A 26,414-nucleotide genomic window follows, 5' to 3' on the forward strand; every position below is an offset into this window, starting at 1 on the left:
AATGATATGACAAATTCTATTATTACCCAGATAGGGATTTATATTCCTTTCTTTCACTGCTTTCTAAGGTTAAAGTCCTATGATGGTATATTCGATATCTGCATCATCAAAGTGGGTATATGTAGGCACGTAAAAATATTTATTACCAATTTTCATATTTAACCAAAGTAGTAAATACGAATATTGTGTTAAAAGTCTTGTTATTTAAAATATTTAGGATATTATATACAATGTATCCCGAATGTAATGTATAAATTCAATAAAACTTAAGGAATTTATTTTTCACAAAATCGTCGAGACGTGGAGAAATTTTAATTAAATATCATGTTTTGATATTTTTTTAAACGGCAACCGCAAACTTTCTTTTCAGATTCTGAAAGAGGATGTTTTTTTAAGAACAAACACTAAAAAAATTATTGGGTTAAATAAGAAATTTATTGCGAACGATAAGTAAAAAAAAACTTTAAATTCAAACAATTAAGACCCTGTAAATTAAAAGTTCAAAATGTGCTCCATTCATTGCTTGACAATATCCAAGGCGATCGATAAACTGTACCTACCTATTTGCACCGTTTTGAAATTTTTTTCATAAATTCAATTTTTTGTGTAATTTTGTTCTGATGTTTGTTTCTTTAATTATTATCCTTTCGTTAGTAGCCTTTATACATTTAAACTGTGAAAAGTGGTTTTTAAAAATGACAAAGTTAACTGAACAAGAAAAAATTGAAAAGCTTATGGTTGGGTTTGTTGATAGAACGCGTACTCAAGTAGAAGCAGCTCAGTTATTTAATGAAATCCAGCCTAATCGTCCTCCCATTTCTCAAATGATAGTCAGTAAAATTGAAGCAAAATTTAGAGAATTTGATCATGTTAGTGACTTGCGTAAGTCTGGTCATCCTGCTAGAGAAGAAAATAACCAATTACAGGTTATTTTCCGTGGAAAAAAATCCACATATTTCCTTGTCACACATTGCTGCTAATTTACACTCGAAATCTGCTGTTCATGGATTTCTTCTAAGGCACACATATCTTCCATACAAAGTTACTTCAGTAACCCCGTTAGATTATTTTTTGTGGATGGGGGTTANTAATGCCAAATTGGATTAAATTTCCAACTACAGTGGAAGAAAAACAATTTAAGAAAGAAGCATTTTACCAAAAAACAGGATTTAGAGGTGTACTTGGTTGTATCGATGGTACACATGTGCAAATAATAGCCCCTAGTATAGCAGATGATGATCACCCACCTCATATCTATATAAATCGAAAGGGGGTCCATAGTATTAATGTTATGCTGATTTGTGATGTTGATTGCAACATTTTAGCTTGTAATGCACAATATCCAGGCTCCGTCCATGATTCGGCTATTTGGCGTGTATCAGACATAAAAAATTTTCTCAGAAATGAATATGAAAACGGTGACATAACGAGTCACTTATTAGGTGATAGTGGATATGGATTAGAACCTTGGCTTTTCACACCATTTAATAGAGTAGTTGCTGGTACTCCAGAGGCACGATTTAACGAACTACATAAGTTAACTAGAAATGTTATAGAAAGAACAAATGGAATTTTGAAAGGTCGTTTTCGATGTTTGCTTAGGCACAGAGTTCTCCATTATCATCCTGCAAAGGCAGCTTACATAGTATATGCAGCAGCTGTTCTTCATAATATAGCTACCTGGGCCAATTTAGATATCGATGAAGATGATATAGTATTAAACGATAATGACGAAAACATTGGACATAGAAATATATTAGGTAACTATTAGTACTATTATTTATTATTTGAATAAATTATGTATATTGGTTTTCAGAGGAAGACAATATGCTACACCTTGGAAGAGCTGCAAGAGCAATGTATATTAGGCAGAATATTTTATAAAAAAGGTTATGTACTTATAATAAATAAAAAATACTTACTTTTTTGTTTTTATTGATCTTTTAATATAATTTATAAGTCATAATCAAAATGAAAATTTGGATTTTCATACTGATATTTTGAAATTTCAAATTTTAATTTCATGGTTTCTAATTGCAGGCATTTTTCCTTTAAATCAATTAGTTGTCTTTCAGCCTCGGTATTCTGCTTGTAAGTGCCTAAAAGGTCTTCATCAATTGCTTTTATAGTTCTATTTTCTATTCGTTTTGCATATTGCTTTCCTACCTTTCTTGGTTTATTAAGCAGATTACGGCTACGTGGTGACTCCGATATATCAATTTGTTCAGTATTTTCTAAAGAACTAAATGGACTATCATTCACATATTCTAATACTATGAATTCCTCGGTATTATTCTTGGTATTAATTTCAGTATGGATGTCTTTTGTACTTATATTCTCCAGAACACATGGATCATTCTCACTATTAATATCTTGAACCATTTCTGGTTCGTTTTCCTTCAAATATGACTGCAAACCACCAGTTACTGTTACTTTCTTGGATCCCGTTACGGCTACGCGACCACATATATCTAATAATCTTTCTTCTAAAGGACTCAGAAGTATTTCTGTTGGAGGTCCGCCCCCTGTACGTTTCATATCTTCCATTTTCTTCCTGTACTTGGCTCTGGTTGTATTCTTATAATTGGTAAACCTCTGTAACATCAGTTTCATTACAACCAGAAGAATATATTTTAAAACAATTACCGTTTTCCAATTGGCTACAGACAATTGTGGGCCCGTGTCCAAAGCATTTAACTTTCTTGCAAGCTTTTCCCATTTCTTGTTAACATATTCATCTGGTTCGGTACCCGGAGTAATAGTTTTTGTCCTAAAAATAATATCTTCTTCCATTAACTTAATATATTCCAACAGCTGTTCTTCTGATGTCTTGGAAGTTCTTTTTCTTTTAAGAATACATGGTTCCTTCAAGGAAATTATTTGAGTAATTTAACTATAATTTAGTATAAAAATACAATACCTGAGATGCTTCTTGGTTCTCCGAACAAGACATATTGTTATTATTTAGAAATATATTTGGTTTTCGTATTTTTGTGGTATTGGTATTGCATACATTCAAATACATAACATAACCAATAAAATATGAAAATGATAAAAGCATGGACAAAATTGGACATACAGCGCAAGCGTCTATTCTCATAACATCAAACGGTTACATTTTCGAACTAATGAGATGAATGTAAATCTGTTCGTAACATATTTACTTACAGAATACGAAAATGATTATCGAGTTTTACATTATCTTAAGTTAACTTTAACATACTGTTATTGACAACATTATGTTAAAATTACAGACTCAAATACAATTTTTAGAGAATAGCACCATATGTCATTTTACTGATGTCCTGCAAGTTCTCGACACGGTATCTAAGACCCGGTTTCGCCAAGACGTTGAAAAACTCGCACGAAGGTTCGAGGACTCGTAAAATGTTGTCTATGAGAGAAACAACTCCGATATTCTGCTGTAGCGGCGTTGGTATTTCGAGAACATTCTCCATATAAAACCACCATTTCCGCATAATCAAACTTCACAAAATTAGCCATTACGGGTTGTACTGACGTGATCTCCAAATTTGCGGAAAAACAATGTGAAAGATGCGATTAACAGTCGTAGATTTGAATATCTTATTATTATTTATGTGGTTCTGATGTGACAACGCTGCTTAATTTTAATGTTCGCGTCCCGGTGGTAAAATGTGAGGGCGTCAAATTAGCGGGAGTTAAGGGGTAATGTGCTTATCTTTTAAAAGGTCGAGAACATTTTTTTTTCGATTTTCTGTCTTTATTAGGCCTTACGAGTACGTGGTTAAAATTAATGACATTATGACTGGGTCATCCTGTATATTTCTTATCAACTCTCGCATTTTCTTTACTGTTTTATGACTAACAGAAGCAAATTTAAAAAACAACCTTTTTTGCCCCAATTAACAATGAATTATAAACACAGTAATATGTAGGTACTGAAGAGGTGTTAATAAATAAATTATCCAAAATTAAAATTAAAAGTGATGTGTCTATATATAATTAATACAAACACATAGATTCGTTCCGATATCTATTGAAGAACCAATAGGTTGACAGTATGTAGGTACCAAGTTCGGTCGCTGACGTAGCAACTCGGCATTGAAATATTTGAAAAACTTGTTCCCATATTTATTTAGCCATACCCACATACAGGTCTGGTTGAACTAAACGTGGAGGTGGTAGAAATATATACGCCCAGTTGAAGAATGCGAGCGCGGTCAAACGAAATACAAACACAGCTGCATTGGGCCAGTGGTCAATAAATCTCAGCTGTTGACAAGTGGTTGACGAATTGCCCAGCAGTGCAGTGCAATAATGCAGAATTTGGTGTGATTCAGGTAATTTTCATTTATTATAGGTACCTTCTATTAATCATTGATATTACAATTTCGAAAGAGAGAAATAATATTATTACAATATGGCATTTTGGAGACCTTTTGAAACGGAACAAAACGAAATTTACCATCAATATAATAAAATTGTTTGAGGACATAAATAATTAAAATATTTTGTTGGCCAAATGAACATATAATAGAAATTTTCTATAATTTATATACAAATTATTATAATTGTTTACCTTTAGTAGAAAACNTTGAAACGGAACAAAACGAAATTTACCATCAATATAATAAAATTGTTTGAGGACATAAATAATTAAAATATTTTGTTGGCCAAATGAACATATAATAGAAATTTTCTACACATTATATACAAATTAATATAATTTTTTACCTTTAGTAGAAAAAATTCAAAGAAATATCTTGTACGTGATTAGTCTTTCTCAAGGATGATAATAATAGAACAGCGAGAATACAGGATATTCCTTTTAATGATTGCATTATGGAATAATTTCAATATATGAGGTACATTTTTTTGTATTAATTATATTTTGACACATCATTTTTAATTCTTATTTTGGATTAGTTTTGTTTCGTAGATATTAACTTGGTATAATTCAACGCTAGTTGGGGCACGTATTTTCATAACAGCGAGCGGTAAAATAAACAACAAAGTTACTCCTGTCTCTTTTCGATAGGACAAAGAGTTTTACTTCTTACACATTTATGTTCGAAATAATCGAAATATTAAAAATTTTTCGTCTCTTACATAATTTAATTGAAAATAGTGAAAAACAAGATTTGTCAAAATTTTTTATTAATGGACGAATTTTCAAGATAAGAAATTACGATCTGCTTTTACACATGATAACGAAGATAAAGAAAAAATTCTATACAGCCGGTAATCCAATAAGGATCGGTTTAGTAACGATTACAAGAAGCTAGTGATTTGAAGAAAAGTCATTCGAGAAGGAGGTAGAATTATTGGCGAGAAAATTGTGGACGAGGTTAAGATAATGCAACAGCAAGAGAAGTATGTCAATATTTTACAATATGAACCACGTAGCGGTTTGGCGCATTCTTAAGAAAAATTATCGACCAAAGCTAGATATTTGCGGTGGTTAGGTATCTAGATGATGCTGTATTGAAAAGTACACGTTTTCTTTTCTAGGATAAAGGAAGTTTTCGTTGACATGGAATATTGAATTTTCATAATTGTCATATTTGGGCTGAAAAAATTCCCCATCAAATTAATACAATCGATAAGAATTTTCGGCACCTTGTAACTCCTGTATGTTTGTAGTAGACCGTATATCAGCAGGGGCAATGGCATTGTTTGTTCCTTAGCTTTGCGCAAAATTTGATTTGGTGTCGCAAATTTTACTATGAATTGAAACTTCTTAAATTTTTAAACATAACTATAACCTGTATACGCTCTGGATTGAGGGTAACCCGAGACGTCTAATAATTTCCATTATCGTATCGTTTCACTTGTTTCTTTAATTAAGCCGTTCATAAAATGAATAATAACATTTTAAACTTGTATCATAACTATTTCGTTATTAGTATGCGTTTACTTGCAATTGAAATTTTTTTTTGCGAATCGAATACTGCTCTCAAAAAAGTGTGTTTCTTCAATTTAGCTTCAAGCGTCTTATTTGTATGAGGTATAGACCTCCCAGACATTTCCCATCATATATGTAAAAATGTTTATTTATAAAAACTTTTGAGTTTTCTATAAAACAATGTTGTACTTACATTCAGCTATAATAGGTACAAAATTGTACATCAAATTCCTCTTTCTGTCTTTTGATCGGACGATTAGTTAGATAAATTAAATGCAACTGACAGTTAAGGAAACAGGCGAGTTAAAGATTTCCGGGACCCTAAGTTCTGATGTCTCGTGGGGACTAGCAAGGATATAATTTTCGTTTTATTAGGCATAGCCTTCGTAACGGACTGGAAAAGTGGATAAAACGATAAATTCTCTTTAAAATGTTTGACTTTACGTTTTTTGTGCTTCTGGATGTCACTACTTATTCGTTTCATTTGTTGAAGTCAACACAAACATGCGGAATTGCAATGCTGGCAAAATTCCAAAAGGTTTTTTAAAAGTCATTTTAAAAATTATTTAGAAATATTTTTTTCTCTATTAGTTTCAAAAGTTGAACCGTTAAAATTTTACGTTGCATCGTTGTTCCAGAAAATCACACATTTCAAAAATCTTCACTAACACTTAAACACGTTGCACCCAAATAACAATATCATGAAAACTAAATGAGATATCAGCAATTCAAGAGCATGTGGTTACAGAGGAGGTTATCCGCAACGCAATGCTGCCAATCGCATATCATTAAATATATCCACTAGCGCGTAATTCAAAAAGTTCGGTTATTTTTTTAACATATACCTCTATAGTTGGCTATGGACAAAAGCAAATTCCGACTATATGCTGAGATTAAATATTTATTTTAAGGAGACGTTATACTTATTTCAAAAACATAAAATGTGAAAAATAATATAAATGTTGCCCAAAATGTTTCCCGCTATACTGAAGATTGATGCATTCTTTAAGCAAGGATTAAATAAATTTTATATTTTATGATTTTAGAATACCCAAATTTTGAATACACTTCTCACCGACTACATGGATTTATTTTTCTTCATAGCGATTTATATAAAACAATGGTACCAAATTCTGCTCAGAGGTGCATTTGTTTTTTGTCATAGTCAACACTGACCTAATCCTTAATATACGTTCGTGTGATACACGCTGTATATAATTACTGCAAATTCATTATCTTCAAATTCAGCTGCAGTATTGATGAGGAATTTAAACGTAAACAAAATCTAATTCCGGCATTTAACGGGTAAAAACCATATAAATACCGGCCAAAGCGAATGTTTAGTTAATTAAATTTTTGTGGTTATAATTATTGCGGCCGGCTGTAATATAAATCAAATCTTTGATTCAGTAAACGAATATATTATACCCAGCACTGATTAAACATTCATTTACGTTCGAAATACAGTAATTTGGCGATGAATTTAATATATGCGTGTAAGGGAATCCCCAACAGGATTTTTTCGCAAATTAGCAGAGGAAGAATTCCCTCATTTTCCTCTACCTCCAGAGCACAGGTACAGGAAGGTAATAAATTCTCGGTGGATACTACAACGGCAGATGTTTGATTAAACATTCCACAAATTTTCCGGTTCTGTTCGATTGGTGTATTGGCGAATAACTAATGTTTCATTGAATAGTTTAAGTAACTTCAGACTGCTTGCAGTGCGGGAAAATGCAGGGTATCTGTGAAGTTACCAAAAAAAAACTATCGTTTGTCAGCGAAGTCAGTATCTTCTATAGTTATTTATTTGTGGCATTCTCAGTTACTCTTTTTACTTGTTTGAGTGCTTCTGTCACACTAAAAAGAAAATGAAATAAACATATTGCGCCAAAATAATCAGTCAAAGGGGTTAATTTTATAAAAATTTTGCCGAAGAAGAAAGTGATAATAACCCTGTTCACGCTTAAAAAAACTGTATATTTTCGTTATCAAAATTGTGTAATGTGGTATCTATATGTATTTGGGATCGCTGAATCTGAATCCTGTGCCTGTTTGACCCGATCAGGTCTGGGTTAAAGTGAGTTCAAGGTCAAAAGTAGAGAATCAATAGCCAACAAAGTAAACCTACATATCTATACCTACGTTTCTGGGCCGTTAATAGGTTAACACATAAAAATAACTAAATCTGATCGAGATTGGTATACACAAATAATAACAAACTAACAAAAATGAAACAAAAAATATGTAAACACAGTTTAACGTTTTTATATTACGAACTAGTTAAAACAAAATGAAAAGGAACTTAAAAAATTAACATTGGTTTTTGAAGTGCCGTCATCAGATTTACATAAAAAATATATTGTCATTTCTTAAAGAAACTACACTTCTTACTATTTCTAATTTCATTTGCAATTTTCTTAAGTATCCTTCGAAGTTTTCTACTATTTTCTTGAATGTTTACGAACTTTTTATGTTCGTTGTTTAAAAATTGTTTATTCTTCAAAAACAATTGAAGGCCAATATTTAGAAAACGAAGCATTTCTGGAACAAGATTTGTATAAATTTTGTGCGCTTCATCGTGGGAGACGTTGCAAATTAAAATAAACTTATCGTTGTATCATTGACATAGTTTTTGTAATGGTGTCCTTACAATACGTACGTTTATCAATAAAAAGCGCCACATATTTAGCTTTATCAGGCGATGGGCCTTCTATTTTCCGTATTTGTAGTTTCGTCTAGAATTATCCATTTTTTTTTTCACTTAAGTCTGACCTCCATTTGGAGATAATGGAAATTGTTCATTATCGACCACATACATTAGAATGTTACAAACAGTGGATATAAAAATTGTCATACAATAAAACTATCCAGTTCGGTAGCTGTAAGAATCGATTTATTTTACGCAATCGACTTTTAATGTATATTTTATACCCACAGAAAACCCAGTACAACATCGGTTCATAAACAAGATATTTTATTATTGCTCCACACTATGTAAATATAGTAAAAAATATGTTATGCCAAATGCTTTGGTTTTATAAAATTAAATCAAGTCCAATTTTTTAGATTATTGATTTCAGCATACAAACAGAGAAGATGCAGATAATATTTTCAGTAAATTACATTTTTATAAAAAAGCATCTTACAAAAAGGTATTATTATTAACGACAATTTGTGCCATTTCCGAGAAAATTGGAAAAGCTTTCACATTTTGCTGATACATTATTATAATTAAAATAAGAAAAAAAAATGATATGACAAATTCTATTATTACCCAGATAGGGATTTATATTCCTTTCTTTCACTGCTTTCTAAGGTTAAAGTCCTATGATGGTATATTCGATATCTGCATCATCAAAGTGGGTATATGTAGGCACGTAAAAATATTTATTACCAATTTTCATATTTAACCAAAGTAGTAAATACGAATATTGTGTTAAAAGTCTTGTTATTTAAAATATTTAGGATATTATATACAATGTATCCCGAATGTAATGTATAAATTCAATAAAACTTAAGGAATTTATTTTTCACAAAATCGTCGAGACGTGGAGAAATTTTAATTAAATATCATGTTTTGATATTTTTTTAAACGGCAACCGCAAACTTTCTTTTCAGATTCTGAAAGAGGATGTTTTTTTAAGAACAAACACTAAAAAAATTATTGGGTTAAATAAGAAATTTATTGCGAACGATAAGTAAAAAAAAACTTTAAATTCAAACAATTAAGACCCTGTAAATTAAAAGTTCAAAATGTGCTCCATTCATTGCTTGACAATATCCAAGGCGATCGATAAACTGTACCTACCTATTTGCACCGTTTTGAAATTTTTTTCATAAATTCAATTTTTTGTGTAATTTTGTTCTGATGTTTGTTTCTTTAATTATTATCCTTTCGTTAGTAGCCTTTATACATTTAAACTGTGAAAAGTGGTTTTTAAAAATGACAAAGTTAACTGAACAAGAAAAAATTGAAAAGCTTATGGTTGGGTTTGTTGATAGAACGCGTACTCAAGTAGAAGCAGCTCAGTTATTTAATGAAATCCAGCCTAATCGTCCTCCCATTTCTCAAATGATAGTCAGTAAAATTGAAGCAAAATTTAGAGAATTTGATCATGTTAGTGACTTGCGTAAGTCTGGTCATCCTGCTAGAGAAGAAAATAACCAATTACAGGTTATTTTCCGTGGAAAAAAATCCACATATTTCCTTGTCACACATTGCTGCTAATTTACACTCGAAATCTGCTGTTCATGGATTTCTTCTAAGGCACACATATCTTCCATACAAAGTTACTTCAGTAACCCCGTTAGATTATTTTTTGTGGATGGGGGTTANAGTAATAACTAAGCACTGGTGATCGCTATTCATGATGTTGTAGATTTAAGTCCATACAATTTTTTTAAAAATTTTATCAATAATCTAATAAAGTTGTGCTCGGCTTATAGAGACTGCAAAAAAATCCAAACAGGAAGATTTTTTTCAGGATTGCTTGGCCTCTTGACTACGTAACCAAAAGATCACACTCGAACTCCTGGTACGACTTACGCTATGGGGGTTGTTTCTTAAACATTTGTTAAGAGCAAAATGACCTTAATAAAAGTTGTAGAGGATCAAATTCTGAACAACTTTTCCTTATAAATTAGCATCTCTAATACTTAACGAGTTACTGCGCATTACATGAATTTGGAAATGACAGCGATGATGACGATATTGATGACGAACTTGAAAACAGTACATCACCTACGCAGAATGATAGTTCAAACATCGATCCGGACGACGTTGAGGAAGATATGAATTCACCTGAGCCTTCCAGGAAAAGAGGACGATTAAATGAGAGGATGCAAATAAATGCGCTGTAACGTGTTAAGTAGTTGAGATAATAAAAAAAATTATAAAGAAAAATTGTAGAGCATTTACTGTTCTCCAACTTTTATTAAAGCAATATAAAAAATATATATTTTCGACGATGCTACAAACGTAATTAAAAAAAATCAAATAAAACTGGAATTTAAGCTCAATATTCGTTTATTAAAAAAAGCAATAATTCGTAAGCTGTTCTGCATATTTGCCCAGTAACACTCAGAAGAAATGGGACATCTTGTACTACCGAAAATTATTTTGAAATGTGAAGAAATCGCGATAAACTCAATACCTCCTGACATGATTCAATATGTTACTCAGAACAATTATGAACGAGTGCAGTGTAAAGTAATGGTATGTACTTCGAATATTTGTGACAAAATTTAAATTTAGCATTTATTGCCTTATCTATGTTGTTTTATTCGTTGCTCTTGTTATTGTTAAAACGTACTAAAGATAGAAAGAAATATTAAATGAATTTATAGAAAAAATCTAAATGTTTCACGTGGCTGTTTGACTTTTTATTAAAATTATAATTATATTCAATATCTTGGTTAGGTATTTATTTATGAAAACCCCATAAAGTATAAATCGTTGTAAAGACAATAAGAAAAACAAAAGTTAACTAACACTCAGCAGACATTTTTAGAGATACGTTAATACTGACAGCAAAAATCGATTACTTACATCATTTAATATCATACTACACAATTTTGTCCAAAAATTTTGAAATACGACTAAAAAAAGATATAGCATAAAATTAGTTTCCTTCGAATATCATCGGAACTATTAGGAATTTTCTAAATTTAAAAACGGATCCGTGATTGCCATAAAATTGTGCACATATTTGCCCATTTAACCATTTCTGTAAACCTTAAAATAAGATAAATACATGTATAGGACCATTAAAAAGTTAGTCAAATTATGTCAGTACCTAATACAATAATAACCAACAAAGCTTTGTATTGAGTGTTACATATACATAATTCTGTTATACAGGTTCGGAAAGTCCCCATGGTTCATCGGTCGTTACGTGAGAGCGATAAAGAAAGTCATAGAAATTCGTGCGATAGAGAAAGATGGCTATAATGAAGGCGTCTAATAGTCACCGCCCATTTCGCCCTTCCACAAATAAGAAGTGTATCTTATTCCTTATCTTCCTTTATCGCATGGATTTCTATGACTTTCTTTATCGCACTCACGTAACGGCCGATGAACCATGGGGACTTTCCGACCCTGTATGAAGGATACAAATGTTCTGAATATGCATATGAAGGAGTACCTATGTGTAGTGCCAGTGCCAATTGTGTTCATAACTTTGGCTTATAATTTTTGTTTTATATTAAAAAATTTAAAAGTAAAAAGCGAGGGATGGTGAGACTGTCCAATTATAGATATCTTATTTTTTACTTGTAACTTTTAAATATGAAGGGAAGATTAAAGACAAAGTTAATAATTTAATTACTATTTAAAGTAAAGAAAAGGATATTCGTTGGTATTATGGTCATAAAACCATTATTCCAGGATGACAGCCTAACAACCGCGATAAAAACTTTTGCTAAGGTAAAATGTTTACAATAGCCACCGTAATAATAAGAAGGGACTGCAACAATAAATCAAAAGTTAGCAAAAAAACTTTTTAATCACTAACAGGCTTCTTTAACAAAAATATTTTTTTATTATGACAGCATCTCAACCTTTCTGGAGCCTTTTAAATCAGATATTTTGTTAGAATTAGTCAATTTTTACTTATATCTGAAAGATATTAAAAGACATTTAGAAAAAAGATACTTACACAAAGACAAAATGATAAAATTCTATAATGTATTCCGAAAATTTGTTTATTTTTTCCTACATTTTGACCATTTTATATTTTCTGCTACGAATAACACAAATATTAATTGATGATTGTATCTCGCAAGAAAGACTGATAAGCTGAAGTAAACGAAATCGAAATGTCGTACTTCCGATAGCGACGTTTATTTTCGTTTTAAAAATCACCCCTTCGTTCTTACTGTTAAAATGCTCACCTTCCACTAACCCTATTCATTACAACAATTTTTCTGCCATTACATCGGCGAAAAGAATCTTAAGAGCACAAAGGGAATTACAGTTTCCAACAGATAGAATTACAAATTGTATTCTTATCTACATAAAAGGGTTGGATCTGCAATGGCATGATCTATGGGGGTAATTGAGGAAATAAATCGAGTCCACATGTTGTCTGTCACGATACGGATTGTAAAGCTGCTGGAGGCAGTACAGGTAAACGGATGTACGGATGGATGCTAATAATAATGCATTGTTTCCTATTGTTCACTTTGGTTTTAGACATAATTGCAGGGGATGACGTTTTGTTAATTTACACTAATAAAATCCTGTCTACACTGTGAACATTATTTATACAAAGTAAAGCTGCCGGAGGCGATGTTAGCAATGATAAGGTAAGAAAGTCTATTTAGTCTATGTTTGTCATTATTATTATTAAAATTTCTTATCAGAACCTACTACACTCAATGGAAAATTAGATATAAATACACCCAAATGACATTTTACATAAAAAAGGCGCCCAAACGGATAATTAATTCTTATACACACACAAAATTAACACACCAGAAACAAAATTAATCACCAAATTAAATAATAATTATAATATAATAAAAATAAATAAATAAATATCAAAATAATAAATCGCACCACAACCAACCAACCAAATTACATAATAGTACATATTCAATAATAAGAATTGTTCAGCAAACGAACTGAGAAGATCCTGCAAATAATTGTTTTTTATTAATGAAGATATATTTTGTAATTATATATTGTGACATATTTTTGTCGCCGTTTTTATAAAATTTTGTATATTTGTCACACAGAAGAGAATAAATTTAAATAAACAACCTCTTGCACAAAGAAAATCAGATAAGGGGTTGTTTTTTTTTAAATATAGTGTTACCTCATCAGAAATATTTCACTCGCAGAAGAAGGATTATCTACTTTCACTTTTTCATTGTGAGATAGATATTTCTCGTTAATCAAAACTGAATTTCTAAAACTGACCCTTTAACTGATCCTTTTGTAACGAGAAATTCTTTATTTAAAATTTTTCTTTTCAATCTGGCAGAAATATCCAATTAAATAAAAACAATTGCAATAAATTGTTTCAACTAGTTTAACTTGGCTTCATGTTTAACCAATTTTTAAGTATCCATTTTAGTTTTTCGTAAAAAAGTTTATTAAAAACATATTTGACATCATAACCCCATTTAGGCGGTAACGTAAATAAAAATAAATAATTTTATAGACTTGTTTATATTCCACTAATTGAGAGTAAAAAACGTCTTAGTAAAACAAAAGTGGAATAAAGATTTTACTAATGTGTTGAAACTTGGTAAATGTAAACTTCCACATTTTTCTGAAATTTTAGGAAAAACCGATATTTTAAAAATATCAAAATCGACAAATGAAGGGTGTATTTAAATAGAGGAGAACAAATGTTACCAAACAATATTGAGGCTAAAATGTGAATATTTGGTCAAATATGACCTACACCAAAACTGCATCATTTGCCAGTTACACGGTGTGTACAAATACGCAAATACGAAAGATGTTTGATATAGATTAAACAAACTTGGATTGGACTGGCGATATATCATGTTAAAATTTACCTATAATTTACCTAAAATTACATCAATCAGTGGCGAAGATTTTGTGAGACATATTCAGTATTAATCCCAAAATTTCGACAGCACTGAGTGTTTTGGAAATTTTGTAGTTTCTGTTGATTAGCATTTATATTTCAAAGAAAAAGGATCCCTTTCATTTTATTCGAAAAAAGGGTCATTTTCGAGTTATTATTTATTTTAGCTTACAATAAAACTATCCATTTCACAAAAAATGCGCAGGAATGTTTTGTTGTAAATAGAATTGCAAAATCAATACAAATCCAGATAATTCAGTACAAATTTGCTTCTGGCTATCAGAAAATTTAAAACTCTGGGCAATAGTTCTTTATGTTTGCATTATATTTAAAATTGAGATTGTAACAAAATAATTCTATAAGTGTTTTTTTTTTAAACAAACAGTATTAAAGTTATTTTTTATTTATTCAATTGTATAGTAAGCTTATTTTTGAATTGAAAATTATATTTTCGTCTTCTGAACATACATATCCTTTCGTTTTAACACATTTCTATGCAGTAAATAATAATTTCATTAATTAGTCAGTTCAGATAAAGAAAACATGCAGATTTTCAAAACGTTGACAACTTTTTCAAGTACCTACGCGGTATATAGTGATGTGATTTTTATATTTTATTTTATTTTCATATTTTCATAAATACAACTCTTGATTGATCCTTTTGTGGCATTATTTTTTAAATTTTTTCTCAGGTGGAAAATAACCAAAAATAAAGAATTTCCAAATTATTCAGTGGGATTCTTGGTGAGGTTATCTCCCAATACCCTCCCTACTACTCGATATAATTGTACAAAAATTAAGAGAATTTGTACCTTTATTTCGTTAAGTCACCACACAGTGGGCGAAAACGCTCAGAATTCCGTGTGAGGTAGTAAAAGTTGACCAAATTGGGATATATTTTTTAAAATACTCGTAATTATGTCCGCTTTCTTATGTCACTGTGACAATTGTGTATTTGTGATTATTAAAAAATATATATATATTCCAATTTGGACAACTTTTACTACCTCGCACGGAATTTTTAACGCTTTCGTGCACTGTGCGTCATCCCAAGTTACGTTATTCTACGTCAAACGTCTTTCGAGATAGGTATTTGCATATTTGCGTTTCAAAATCTTAAACACCCTGTAACTGGCAAATGAAGTTCACTCATTTGCCATAATATTCAAGACTTAGTAGAATTTGTGTTTATTTAAATAACACCCTGATTTATAGAAAATCACTGTTTGTCTTTGTGTGTGTTATTTGACAATATATTGTTTTTAATTATTGTAATCAAACAATTGCATTTAAACATAATTTTCACCAAAATCCAGCACTACACGCCGTACACCACGTCACGTGATGACCTAATGGGGACGATGGGAATAGACAGAGACAACGCACGATAGCCATAGAATGGGGTAAGGCCACTCAATAATGAGGATATTTACTCCGATTTAGCTACAAGTGCATCCAATACGAGTTTATCTGCAGAATTTATTTAACGGGTACCTATATTTGAGTGAAAGTACTCAGTTTTAGTTCAAATGTTTTCACAAATGACTAAAATTATCAAAATGCTCAATATTAAGTGAAAATGTATTCACTCAATAGATTCACTCCGTCCGTACCTTTATTGCTTTCACTCACACCGATTATTTTGCAGTGTATAGGTAGGTATACTTTAATTAGTTCGTCTAATACTAAGTAATATGCTTTTTCAGTCATAAAATATTAGTGCAGCTTCTGCAGCTTCATTTGAAATCTGAAAGTGTTAGGCTACGNAATAATCATATTTTAGCTTCAAGACTTAGTATTTGTGTTTCTTTATTTAAATAACACCCCTGATTTATAGAAAATCACTGTTTGTCTTTGTGTGTTATTTGACATTATTTTCTAAAAATAATTGTGAAGTCAATTCTTTGAAAATAAACGAATAAAAGATTTTTTGTATGATACGTACCACAATGGTTACAAGTTACACTGTAAAAAAAAATTCATTCGTATTCACTCAATTTTATTCAATAACGTATAAATTTCTGTCTACATCCGATTGAGTCAAAGTTTCACACTTTTACAAATACGTAAGTAAGTTTATATACGTAACAATTTAACTATCCGTTTAATTAACCAAATATTAAGCGAGACTCAATATATTGTTTTTAATTATTGTAAACAAACAACTGCATTTAAACATAATTTTCACCAAAATCCAGCACTACACGCCATACACCACGTCACCTAATGGGGACGATGGGAATAGACAGAGACAACGCACTACAGCCATAGAATGGGGCAGGGCCACTCAATAATGAGGATATTTACTCCGATTTAACTACAAGTGCATCAAATACAAGTTTATCTGCAGAATTTATTTAACGGGTACCTATACTTGAGTAAAAATACTCAGTTTTACTTCAAATGTTTTCACAAATGACTAAAATGATCAAAATGCTCAATATTAAGTGAAAATGTACTCAATAATTTCACTCAATGGATTCACTCCGTACCTTTATTGCTTTCACTCACACCGATTATTTTGCAGTGTATAGGTAGGTATACTTTAATTAGTTCGTCTAATACTAAGTAATATGCTTTTTCAGTCATAAAATATTAGTGCAGCTCTGCAGCTTTATTTGAAATCTAAAATAAATGGCTGGTGCCACGGCAAATACTTTCAAAATCACATGTAATTGACCACCGCATTCTATTCGGGAACAAAAGGGGAGCGATTTTTCAGTATTTCTTGCGGAGATTATTGGAATGTCCACAAGCTATGACAAATGTCTCCTCGATATTGAAGTAGGTGATTGAGAAATAAACACAGGGCGAGCGATTCGACATGAAAAAACAACAGCCAATTCCCTTTTTATCCATCTGGGGAACTCTACGCCATGTGCGAAAGAAATGTGCAGATATATCACATCATAATGATATTTTCTTCGCGTTAGCTTCTAATAAAAACGGAACGAAATATGACGAAAGAATAAGCGGTAGTTTCTAAAAGAACTAAGTTCGTTTCTTTCGCCGGTTTTATTGAAAAGGAGAAAATATTGTTTTGTCCAATTTGTTGATGGGAAAAATGCTACAAGGGTTAAAGTTTTCCAATATCGCGGTTCTCGGAAGATTTACAACACTTGTAAGAAGGTAATGGAATTTATATTAATTTTTTAAAGTTTCTCAATAATACAGTTATTGAGCAATTGAGTACAAAGTATAAAAATGTCTGCTTTAACTAAGCTGCAAAAATTACATAGTTGGAATACAGTGAAACGAACTATTTTAATTCTATGCTCAAAAATAAAATGATTTCTTTTAATTTTTTTTTATATAGTTGTCCTAAAATTAAAAGAAAATGTTCAGAAAGTGATGTATGAATTAACTTTCCTTTTACAAAAATCTTATTGTTCTTAGCAATTTTGATAAATTCAGTATTCTACGATTTAGTAATTATATCTGCGTTACACCATTAAATTTTAGCTGGAATTTTGAGAATAATGCAATAAAAATAGGCATATCTTAAATATTTTAGGGTGGCCTATCCTTAGACACCAATATTAAGTATAAATATAAAAATAATGTAATTTATTGTTGCTAGAGTAAAAGCACACAAATGCGGTGCGTTTGCGTCAGAGATGATTTGATTTTGTTAATGCTGTATCTAGCAGTTTGCATAAAAATCACTGATTTGTTAACCGAGGTTTGGTCAAGCCATAATAATAATAACCTCAACATAGTTAGCCACAGTTCCTCTGTATATTAACGCCCATTTTGCTTCTAAATTATATCAATTATCAGAAGAACTTGATTTACAAAATACATATAACTTGTTTTTATAGTCCACTCTGATGTATTTTAAAAACCTATAGGTAAATTCTAATTCGTAGTATATTTCTAAAAAATGCTTAAAATCTAGGGCAAAATATATGTACAAGTTTTTCTCTTTGTTGATGCAAAAATATGCTTAACAATATCAACAGAAATTTTATTATACAGCGACTGAATAAATATACTTACAATAATATTAATCTTGAGGTTTGTAAAGACTTCAAAAGCTTACCTGCAACAAAAGAAAACATTTTTATAGAGTGGTTCAAAATTTGCATTACAACAACTGAGTTTATAAATTGTGACATACATTTTATTTATTCTAAATACTTAATACTTGGTGCGTTCTGTTTGAAGAAAAAAGTTCGAATAAATAGTTCTTAACTCTGTTCGTTTTCCTATATAAGGCCGAAACTTTCAGGACAGTGAATTGCTACGTAATATCGTGAAAATAAGAAAATCCTTTCGCAACTAGAAATTATTTCTAGCTCCATCAAAATCATCATTTACCGATCGTTTCACCTATGGCGTACTAATGAGGACTAATACATTCGAACCAGGTCCATGTCTAGAGATTCTGCTGACGAATTATCTTGGCTGTTTATAATATACTGCTGTTGTGATTCAATGTTATACTTGGCTGTAAGTAATTGTTTCCCACAATGTTATTAGCAAAAAATTGTTTAAAATTAATACTTAGCTCTTCTACGTAAAAAATACAGAGGTAATTTTTTCTTCATTGGTAGATACTCCATAATCTATGATTAAAATCTAACCACTGCAAACCTTGTCAAAGACAATTGAAGACATTGTAGCAACAACGGCGTAGCTGTGTTTTAAAATTCAAGAAGTAGAAGTACACTGATAGAAAAAACAATATTTTAAAGACCTGCAGTTTTTTGAAAAACTAAAAAAAGTTTTGCGGCTACCTCGTTTTTGTTACCAAACCCATGAATTTTTTTTATTAATGATAGTTATGTACAGGAAGTTTACTTNTACATACAAAACTATAATTCTTACTTTTACAAAACTCATATCTGTTGTAAAAATATGACGTTTATTTAAAATATATATTACAGATAAGAAAAGACAGAGTTTTCAAATTTTTATTCCACTTCAACTGAAGTTACAATATTAAACGTAAATTAAACAATAGTAAGTACCTACATGAATAAAAACTTTCAAAAATGATAGCTAAATGTTCAAATTGCCGTCCCTCAACTGTCACACATTTCACGTATTTTCTGGCAACGCTTCGGGTAGCATTCATTAAATGTATAGGTATTTGAAATATTATTAAAAGGAATTTTAAATATAAAGTCTTTTAGAAAACCCCAAAGGAAAAAATCCAACGGACTCGAGACAGGTAACCTAGCTGGCCATCTAATCGGTCCGTTTGTTCCTATCCACCTATCTCCTAAAATTTCGTTAGTATTATATTATCACACGAGTACCTATATGTTGTGCACTTAAAATAACTGAGTTGATAAATTGTGATATACATTTTATTTATTCTAAATACCTAATACTTGGTGCGTTCTGTTTGAAGAAAAAAGTTCGAATAAATAGTTCTTAACTCTGTTCGTTTTCCTATATAAGGCCGAAACTTTCAGGACAGTGAATTGCTACGTAATATCGTGAAAAAGAAAATCCTTTCGCAACTAGAAATTATTTCTAGCTCCGTCAAAATCATCATTTACCGATCGTTTCACCTATGGCGTACTAATGAGGACTAAAACATTCGAAACAGGTCCATGTCTAGAGATTCTGCTGACGAATTATCTTGGCTGTTTATAATATACTGCTGTTGTGATTCAATGTTATACTTGGCTGTAAGTAATTGTTTCCCACAATGTTATTAGCAAAAAATTGTTTAAAATTAATACTTAGGTCTTCTACGTAAAAAATACAGAGGTAATTTTTTCTTCATTGGTAGATACTCCATAATCTATGATTAAAATCTAACCACTGCAAACCTTGTCAAAGACAATTGAAGACATTGTAGCAACAACGGCTTAGCTGTGCTTTAAAATTCAAGTAGTAGAAGTACACTGATAGAGAAAACAATATTTTAAAGATCTGCAGTTTTTTGAAAAACTAAAAAAGGTTTTGCGGCTACCTCGTTTTTGTCACCAAAAACCCATGAATTTTTTTTATTAATGATAGTTATGTACAGGAAGTTTACTTAATTAATAGCAAACGTTGATGTCCACTGAACATAAAACTATACAGCGTGGTAAAAAAGTTCTGCATAAAATTCATATTTTCATTAAACAATTTTTTTTCGAAAAACGGTGAGACCCTTCGATTTTTATTTGATCCAGGGCACCTTATGTGGAACAAATTTTTTTTCGATAATCCACTTACGGCAGCGATGACATATTTTTTTTTTAAATGACAACGCATATTTTTTTCGTTCGAAATTGATGACAGTGATAATTATCTAAACAACGGTGTGAAAATTTCGATGTCTTACATAACAATTTTTTTTANTGTCCTTTTCGGAGCCATTAATAGTGTAAGTAGACAATTATCACTTATAAGAACTTAAGGTGCATTTTTCTAAAAAAAATTGTTATGTAAGACATCGAAATTTTCACACCGTTGTTTAGATAATTATCACTGTCATCAATTTCGAACGAAAAAAATATGCGTTTTCATTTAAAAAAAAAATTATGTCATCGCTGCCGTAAGTGGATTATCGAAAAAAAATTTTTTCCACATAACAAGGTGCCCTGGATCAAATAAAAATCGACGGGTCTCACCGTTTTTCGAAAAAAAAATAGTTTAACGAAAATATGAATTTTATGCAGAACTTTTTTACCACGCTGTATGTAAATGACTGTTTTTATTATATATTTCAAATATTTTGGAAGCTATCTCATTTTTGCACCAAATAAAATGAGCAAGCATTTTGTTTAAAGAATACCAAACTTTATGTTAGAAAATAACGTAAGTACATGTTAATAAACTAATTTATTGAAATTATTCAAAATTGCATCTCTATTTTCGACCTCGACCTTGGTGAAACAGTGATACTTGCGTTCGCAATCATTACTAATTTTATGTTCTTTAGCTTGCTTTCCTGTAGCTCCCACCATAAGCCTTTTCCGATGCCCTGTTATTTTTTCTTACATTTCCTTTCCACTTTTCAATATTAAGTAACTTTCTTTTTTTTATATAACCTCTCTTCCTTGAACCGGTACATCTGACTATCTGACTCATTTTCACTTGTATTGTGGGAGGGTACGTAGTCACCTGATGAGCCTGTATCTGCCTCAAAACTTGAGAACTTATAAGAACTCTTTTTTTAATATGTTTAACTCAAATAAAAACACTTTTATTAGTGAACGCAAATTTGTCACTGCCTGGTGCAAAAACGGGGCATCTGACATATACCTCGTTTATGCAACCAATATATGAAGTATACAGGGTAGCCCATCGAAAACGTACCGCAAGGCATTACAGGGTAGTAAAGCGCTCGGTCTTGGTGCCAAATTAAATTGGTATAATAGTCAATCAGCGGCAGGTCTTTCAATTTGTTTTCTAATTGATTTTCAAGAAAATGCAGGTATCTTTCCCCAGTCAAAGCACCTTCATAAAATAGTAGGCCAATGATGATTTCCCTAGGTATGAGTATCTTTTCTATTATAAATGCCAGCTGTTGTAAAAGTCCCCTCATCAGTCCATAAAATCTTTTCAAAATAGTTTAGATCGCCATCTTTCAAGCGCAGCATTTATCTGCAGTACACTAGTTGCTGATTTTTTTATTTTGGGTGAGTTTTGGACAGGCATAGTTTTATAGGGGCGGTATTTATATTTATGTAATGTTCTAATACTTTTGTTTTGGATTATTTCTAACTGTCTTGAAGCATTTGAAGATATTTTGAATTTATTTTATATCCATGGGACGGACATTCACCAAGAATCAGTATTAGCTGCATTTCTATGATTTGGTATTTTGCAAAATTTGAAGAATTGGACGCGAATGAAACTCTTCCATNTCTCTATTTTCGACCTCGACCTTGGTGAAACAGTGATACTTGCGTTCGCAATCATTACTAATTTTATGGTCTTTAGCTTGCTTTCCTGTAGCTCCCATATACGCCTTTTCCGATGCCCTGTTATTTTTTCTTACATTTCCTTTCCACTTTTCAATATTAAGTAACTTTATTTTTTTTTATAACCTCTCTTCCTTGAACCGGTACATTTGACTATCTGACTCAATTTCACTAGTATTGTGGGAGGGTACGTAGTCACCTGATGAGCCTGCATCTTCCTCAAAACTTGAAAACTCATAAGAACTCTTTTTTTAATATGTTTAACTCAAATAAAAACACTTTTATTAGTGAACGCAAATTTATCACTGCCTGGTGCAAAAACGAGGCATCTGACATATTACCTCGTTTATGCAACCAATATATGAAGTATACAGGGTAGCCCATCGAAAACGTACCGCAAGGCATTACAGGGTAGTAAAGAACTTTTCGGCAAAATCCAAAAACAGGTCAAATTTGTTTCTGAGGGGGACAAATTTTGGCTCAAAAAGCATACCAAAATCTTCAACCCCCTAAGTGGGGGTGCTATCCCTTAAATTTTTGCAAATGGGAATGGGGGTCAAGTGGGGGATCATTAGAAAGGGCTTTTAATTCTCTATACATCGATTCTTACTTTTTGAAAATCGATTCATTATTTTAGAAAATATGCAGCTTTGAAAATACGAACAATATTTTTGACGAGAAATGCGAAAATCGATTTAATTTTACTTCAAAACTTACGGTATTAGTCAAGTAAATGCTGAAAATGTTGTCCGCCAACTTGCATACAATGATACAGGTTGTCTTCAAACCGTTGTCGAACATTCTGGAGCACTTGCGGTGTTACTTCGCGACATACATTAATGATTCGTCCTCGCAGATCTTCCAAGGTATCAGGTGGAGTGCTGTAAACTTTGCTTTTAATGTGCCCCCAGAGAAAGAAATCTAAAGGATTTAAGTCGGGTGACCGAGGGGGCCACTCAATTGCACCTCTTCGTCCTATCCAGCGTCCTGGAAACGTCTCATTTAGGTAATTGCGCACATTGAGCGAGTAATGTGGAGGAGCTCCGTCTTGCTGGAAAATCAGTTCGTGTTCATTGTAAGCAGGGTCGTCCTCTATGATATTTGTTAGAGCTGGGTCGATGACATTTTGTAGTAAATCCAAGTACATATCGCCTGTCAAATTTCCAGGAAGGAAAAAAGGACCTACAATGGAATTTCCAAAAATACCTGCCCATACATTCAACTTCTGGGGGTGTTGGGAGTGTGTCTCATGGAAAATCCTTGGATTGGTATCAGCCCAGTAACGACAATTATGGCGATTCACTAAACCATTCAAGAAGAACGTACACTCGTCCGAAAAACACACATTAAAGAGGAAATTATCGTTTATCGCTCGTTCAGTCATTATTTCGCAAAATTGCAAACGACGATCAAAATCGTCTTCATTTAGCTCTTGCACTAGCCGAATCTTATAAGGATGGAATTTGTATTTTTTTAATATTCGTTGGACACTTGTACGACTCACTCCTGTCGCAGTAGCCAATTGCATTGTACTCAGCGTACTATCCATTGCCACTTGCCCCAATACCGCTATTTCCGTAGGTTCATTTAGTACCGGATTTTCAACCTGCCTCTTTTTGTTATGAACGGAGCCAGTTTCGCGAAATTTGGCCACCAATTCGCGAACAATTTTTCCAGACGCATGTTTCTCAGGATGCCGTTGGTTGAACAGTTCGGCGACCCGATTTCCGCATTCATTGTTTTTGAAAAAAAGCTCAATAATTTCTACTCTTTCTGGAATTGAGTACACCATAATTAATCAATTTAAAAGACTCGGCAGTATTGGTACTCTTCAACTACAAGTCACAAGACAGTTATCTAGCAACTTCTTGTGGCCTATCTAAATACGAAACAAAAAGCGGACAATTTTTTGCTCACCAAAATCAGGCTAAAGAATTCGCAAATCAAAAAAAAAACAGCGAATTCTTTTGAAGGAATTTACCAAGCTAATACCGTAAGTTTTGAAGTAAAATTAAATCGATTTTCGCATTTCTCGTCAAAAATATTGTTCGTATTTTCAAAGCTGCATATTTTCTAAAATAATAGATCGATTTTCAAAAAGTAAGAATCTATGTATAGAGAATTAAAAGCCCTTTCTAATGACCCTCATTCCCATTTAAAAAAATTTGGGGGTTGGCACCCCCACTTAGGGGGTTGAAGATTTTGCTATACTTTTTGCGCCAGAAGTTGTCCTCCTCAGAAGCAAACTTTACCTGTTTTTGGATTTTGCCGAAAAGTTCATTACTACCCTGTAATGCTTTGCGGTACGATTTCGATGGGCTACCCTGTATATATCTGAACAGTTGCATCGTTATTGCACAAAATGTTGTATAGTAAATAGAGGATAGCTACAAAAAATTGTGCATGACCAAAACCAAGTAAGGTAGGCGTATCATTTTTTTATCCAAACGATAACATTAATGTTCTGTGGTTGTATTGTTTTGAATTTGCAATAATACTGGAGTAGCTTCCACAATATTTCTAATTAGTAATTATTCGTTACGGTAGGAGAATAAAACAGAATATATTCCGCTTAGTTTAATCGCTCTGAAATGTTAATTAAAGCTAAATCGTTTTCACGTTTAAAATAATACATCTCTTGAAAATAATATCCGCTCGATAATTGGTTAATTTCGAATTTCCCCTTTGCCATTTTTCTTCCCTCTCAGGAGTTTTATGCATCGGATTAGAAACAAGCACGTGCGAAGGAACGACAATTACAAGTAGAAGTTTAGTGATAAAACCGTGGAAGCAGGTGAAGTAAAAGTTTCTAGATTAGACTCCTTGATCACGCGACGGGGGATTAAAGGAGGCCATGACTTGGATGCTTTATTGTTTTACTTTTATAAGATCCGAACGGGATTTTGTCGGTTCTTATTTTTAACACGTATTTTCTGGAACTTTCTAGAGCTCCTTGAGCGTCAAGTTGGAGGCATTGTGTATATGTTTACCAAACTTTCATGCTATATGAGCAACAACTTTTCATAAAGTCTTAAACGTAAGTTCCGGCTTAACAAGTACTACCTGAGAATATTATTTCCATTAAAAGCTAAATGTTCAGTCTGTAAGAGGTTTGTAATGCATTTTAAGTAGTTGCTGTCGAATATAATAATACATATAATTTCTTTTTTATTTATTTTATTTTATAGGATCTACAAAGAAATCTATTGTAAAATTGCAAACCTTGCAAATTATGGCTAGAGCGACAGCAGCAGTAAATACTGCTTCAATTGTTTTAAAGACCGTCGCTAATGACAAAAGTACAAGTTTTTCTTGGAAAACATAGTGAGGATGTACTTTCTAGAGCTGCGTTCGTTCAAAGATGAAATTTTTCGTTTTATGAACCAATTATTGAATGTTGAAATCAGTCCTAGTAATTAAACACCATGTTTATATATCTAAATTTTGAAAACATCGTTCTGTATTGAAAATACAGACAACAGAAGGTTTATAAGGCAAAAATACTTAGAGGTACCCAAGGAAGAAACGAAGAAACTTATTTTGCCAGCTTCAGATAAAGGATTTCTAATGATTAAGGTAAGTTAGCTTAATTTCGTTGTGTTTGTCATTGCCAAGATGTGGATACCAAAGCTTTTAGCGAAATATCAGATTCGAATCCCGAGAAATCAAGGTTATTTAAACTTATTACTACTTGAATATTTATCACAAGTCAGCTGAGTCAAAACCGGAAAACATGAGTACACTCTAAAAAAATTGGTGAGTGAAAGCAATAAAGATAAGGACTGAACCCATTGAGTGAAATTATTGAATACATTTTCACTCAATATTAAGCATTTTGATAATTTTTCTCATCTGTGATAATATTTTAACTAAAATTGAGTACCTTCACTGAAATATAGGTTCTCCTTAAATAATTTCTGCAGATAAACCCGTAGTTGGTACACTTGTAGCGTAGCTAAATCGGAGTAAATGTCCTCATTATTGAGTGACCCCCACCCCATTCTATGGCTGTCGTGCGTTGTCTTTGTTTATTCCCATCGTCCCCATTAGTTCATCTCGTGGCGTGATGTATGGCGTGTAATGCTGCACAAA

General features: G+C 31.8%; 2 protein-coding genes across 2 annotated transcripts; one reads left to right on the top strand and one right to left on the bottom strand.

Moving 5' to 3' along the window:
- Positions 1 to 1,099: 1,099 nt before the first annotated feature.
- LOC108906203 (putative nuclease HARBI1) lies at positions 1,100 to 1,905 on the top strand. The gene is made up of 2 exons (XM_018709415.1): positions 1,100 to 1,760; positions 1,817 to 1,905. Exons 1-2 carry the CDS (start codon positions 1,292 to 1,294, stop codon positions 1,882 to 1,884), a joined length of 537 nt encoding a protein of 178 aa, XP_018564931.1. The 5' UTR covers positions 1,100 to 1,291; the 3' UTR covers positions 1,885 to 1,905.
- A 155-nt stretch (positions 1,906 to 2,060) lies between these two features.
- Positions 2,061 to 2,953, bottom strand: LOC108906202. The gene is made up of 4 exons (XM_018709414.1): positions 2,921 to 2,953; positions 2,647 to 2,865; positions 2,167 to 2,595; positions 2,061 to 2,099 (listed from the first exon to the last, which is right to left on the bottom strand). Exons 1-4 carry the CDS (start codon positions 2,951 to 2,953, stop codon positions 2,061 to 2,063), a joined length of 720 nt encoding a protein of 239 aa, XP_018564930.1.
- Between the last annotated feature and the right edge of the window lie 23,461 nt (positions 2,954 to 26,414).

Source organism: Anoplophora glabripennis, unplaced genomic scaffold, assembly GCF_000390285.2.
Source record: "Anoplophora glabripennis isolate ALB-LARVAE unplaced genomic scaffold, Agla_2.0 scaffold331, whole genome shotgun sequence".
NCBI classification, from domain to species: Eukaryota; Metazoa; Arthropoda; class Insecta; order Coleoptera; family Cerambycidae; genus Anoplophora; species Anoplophora glabripennis.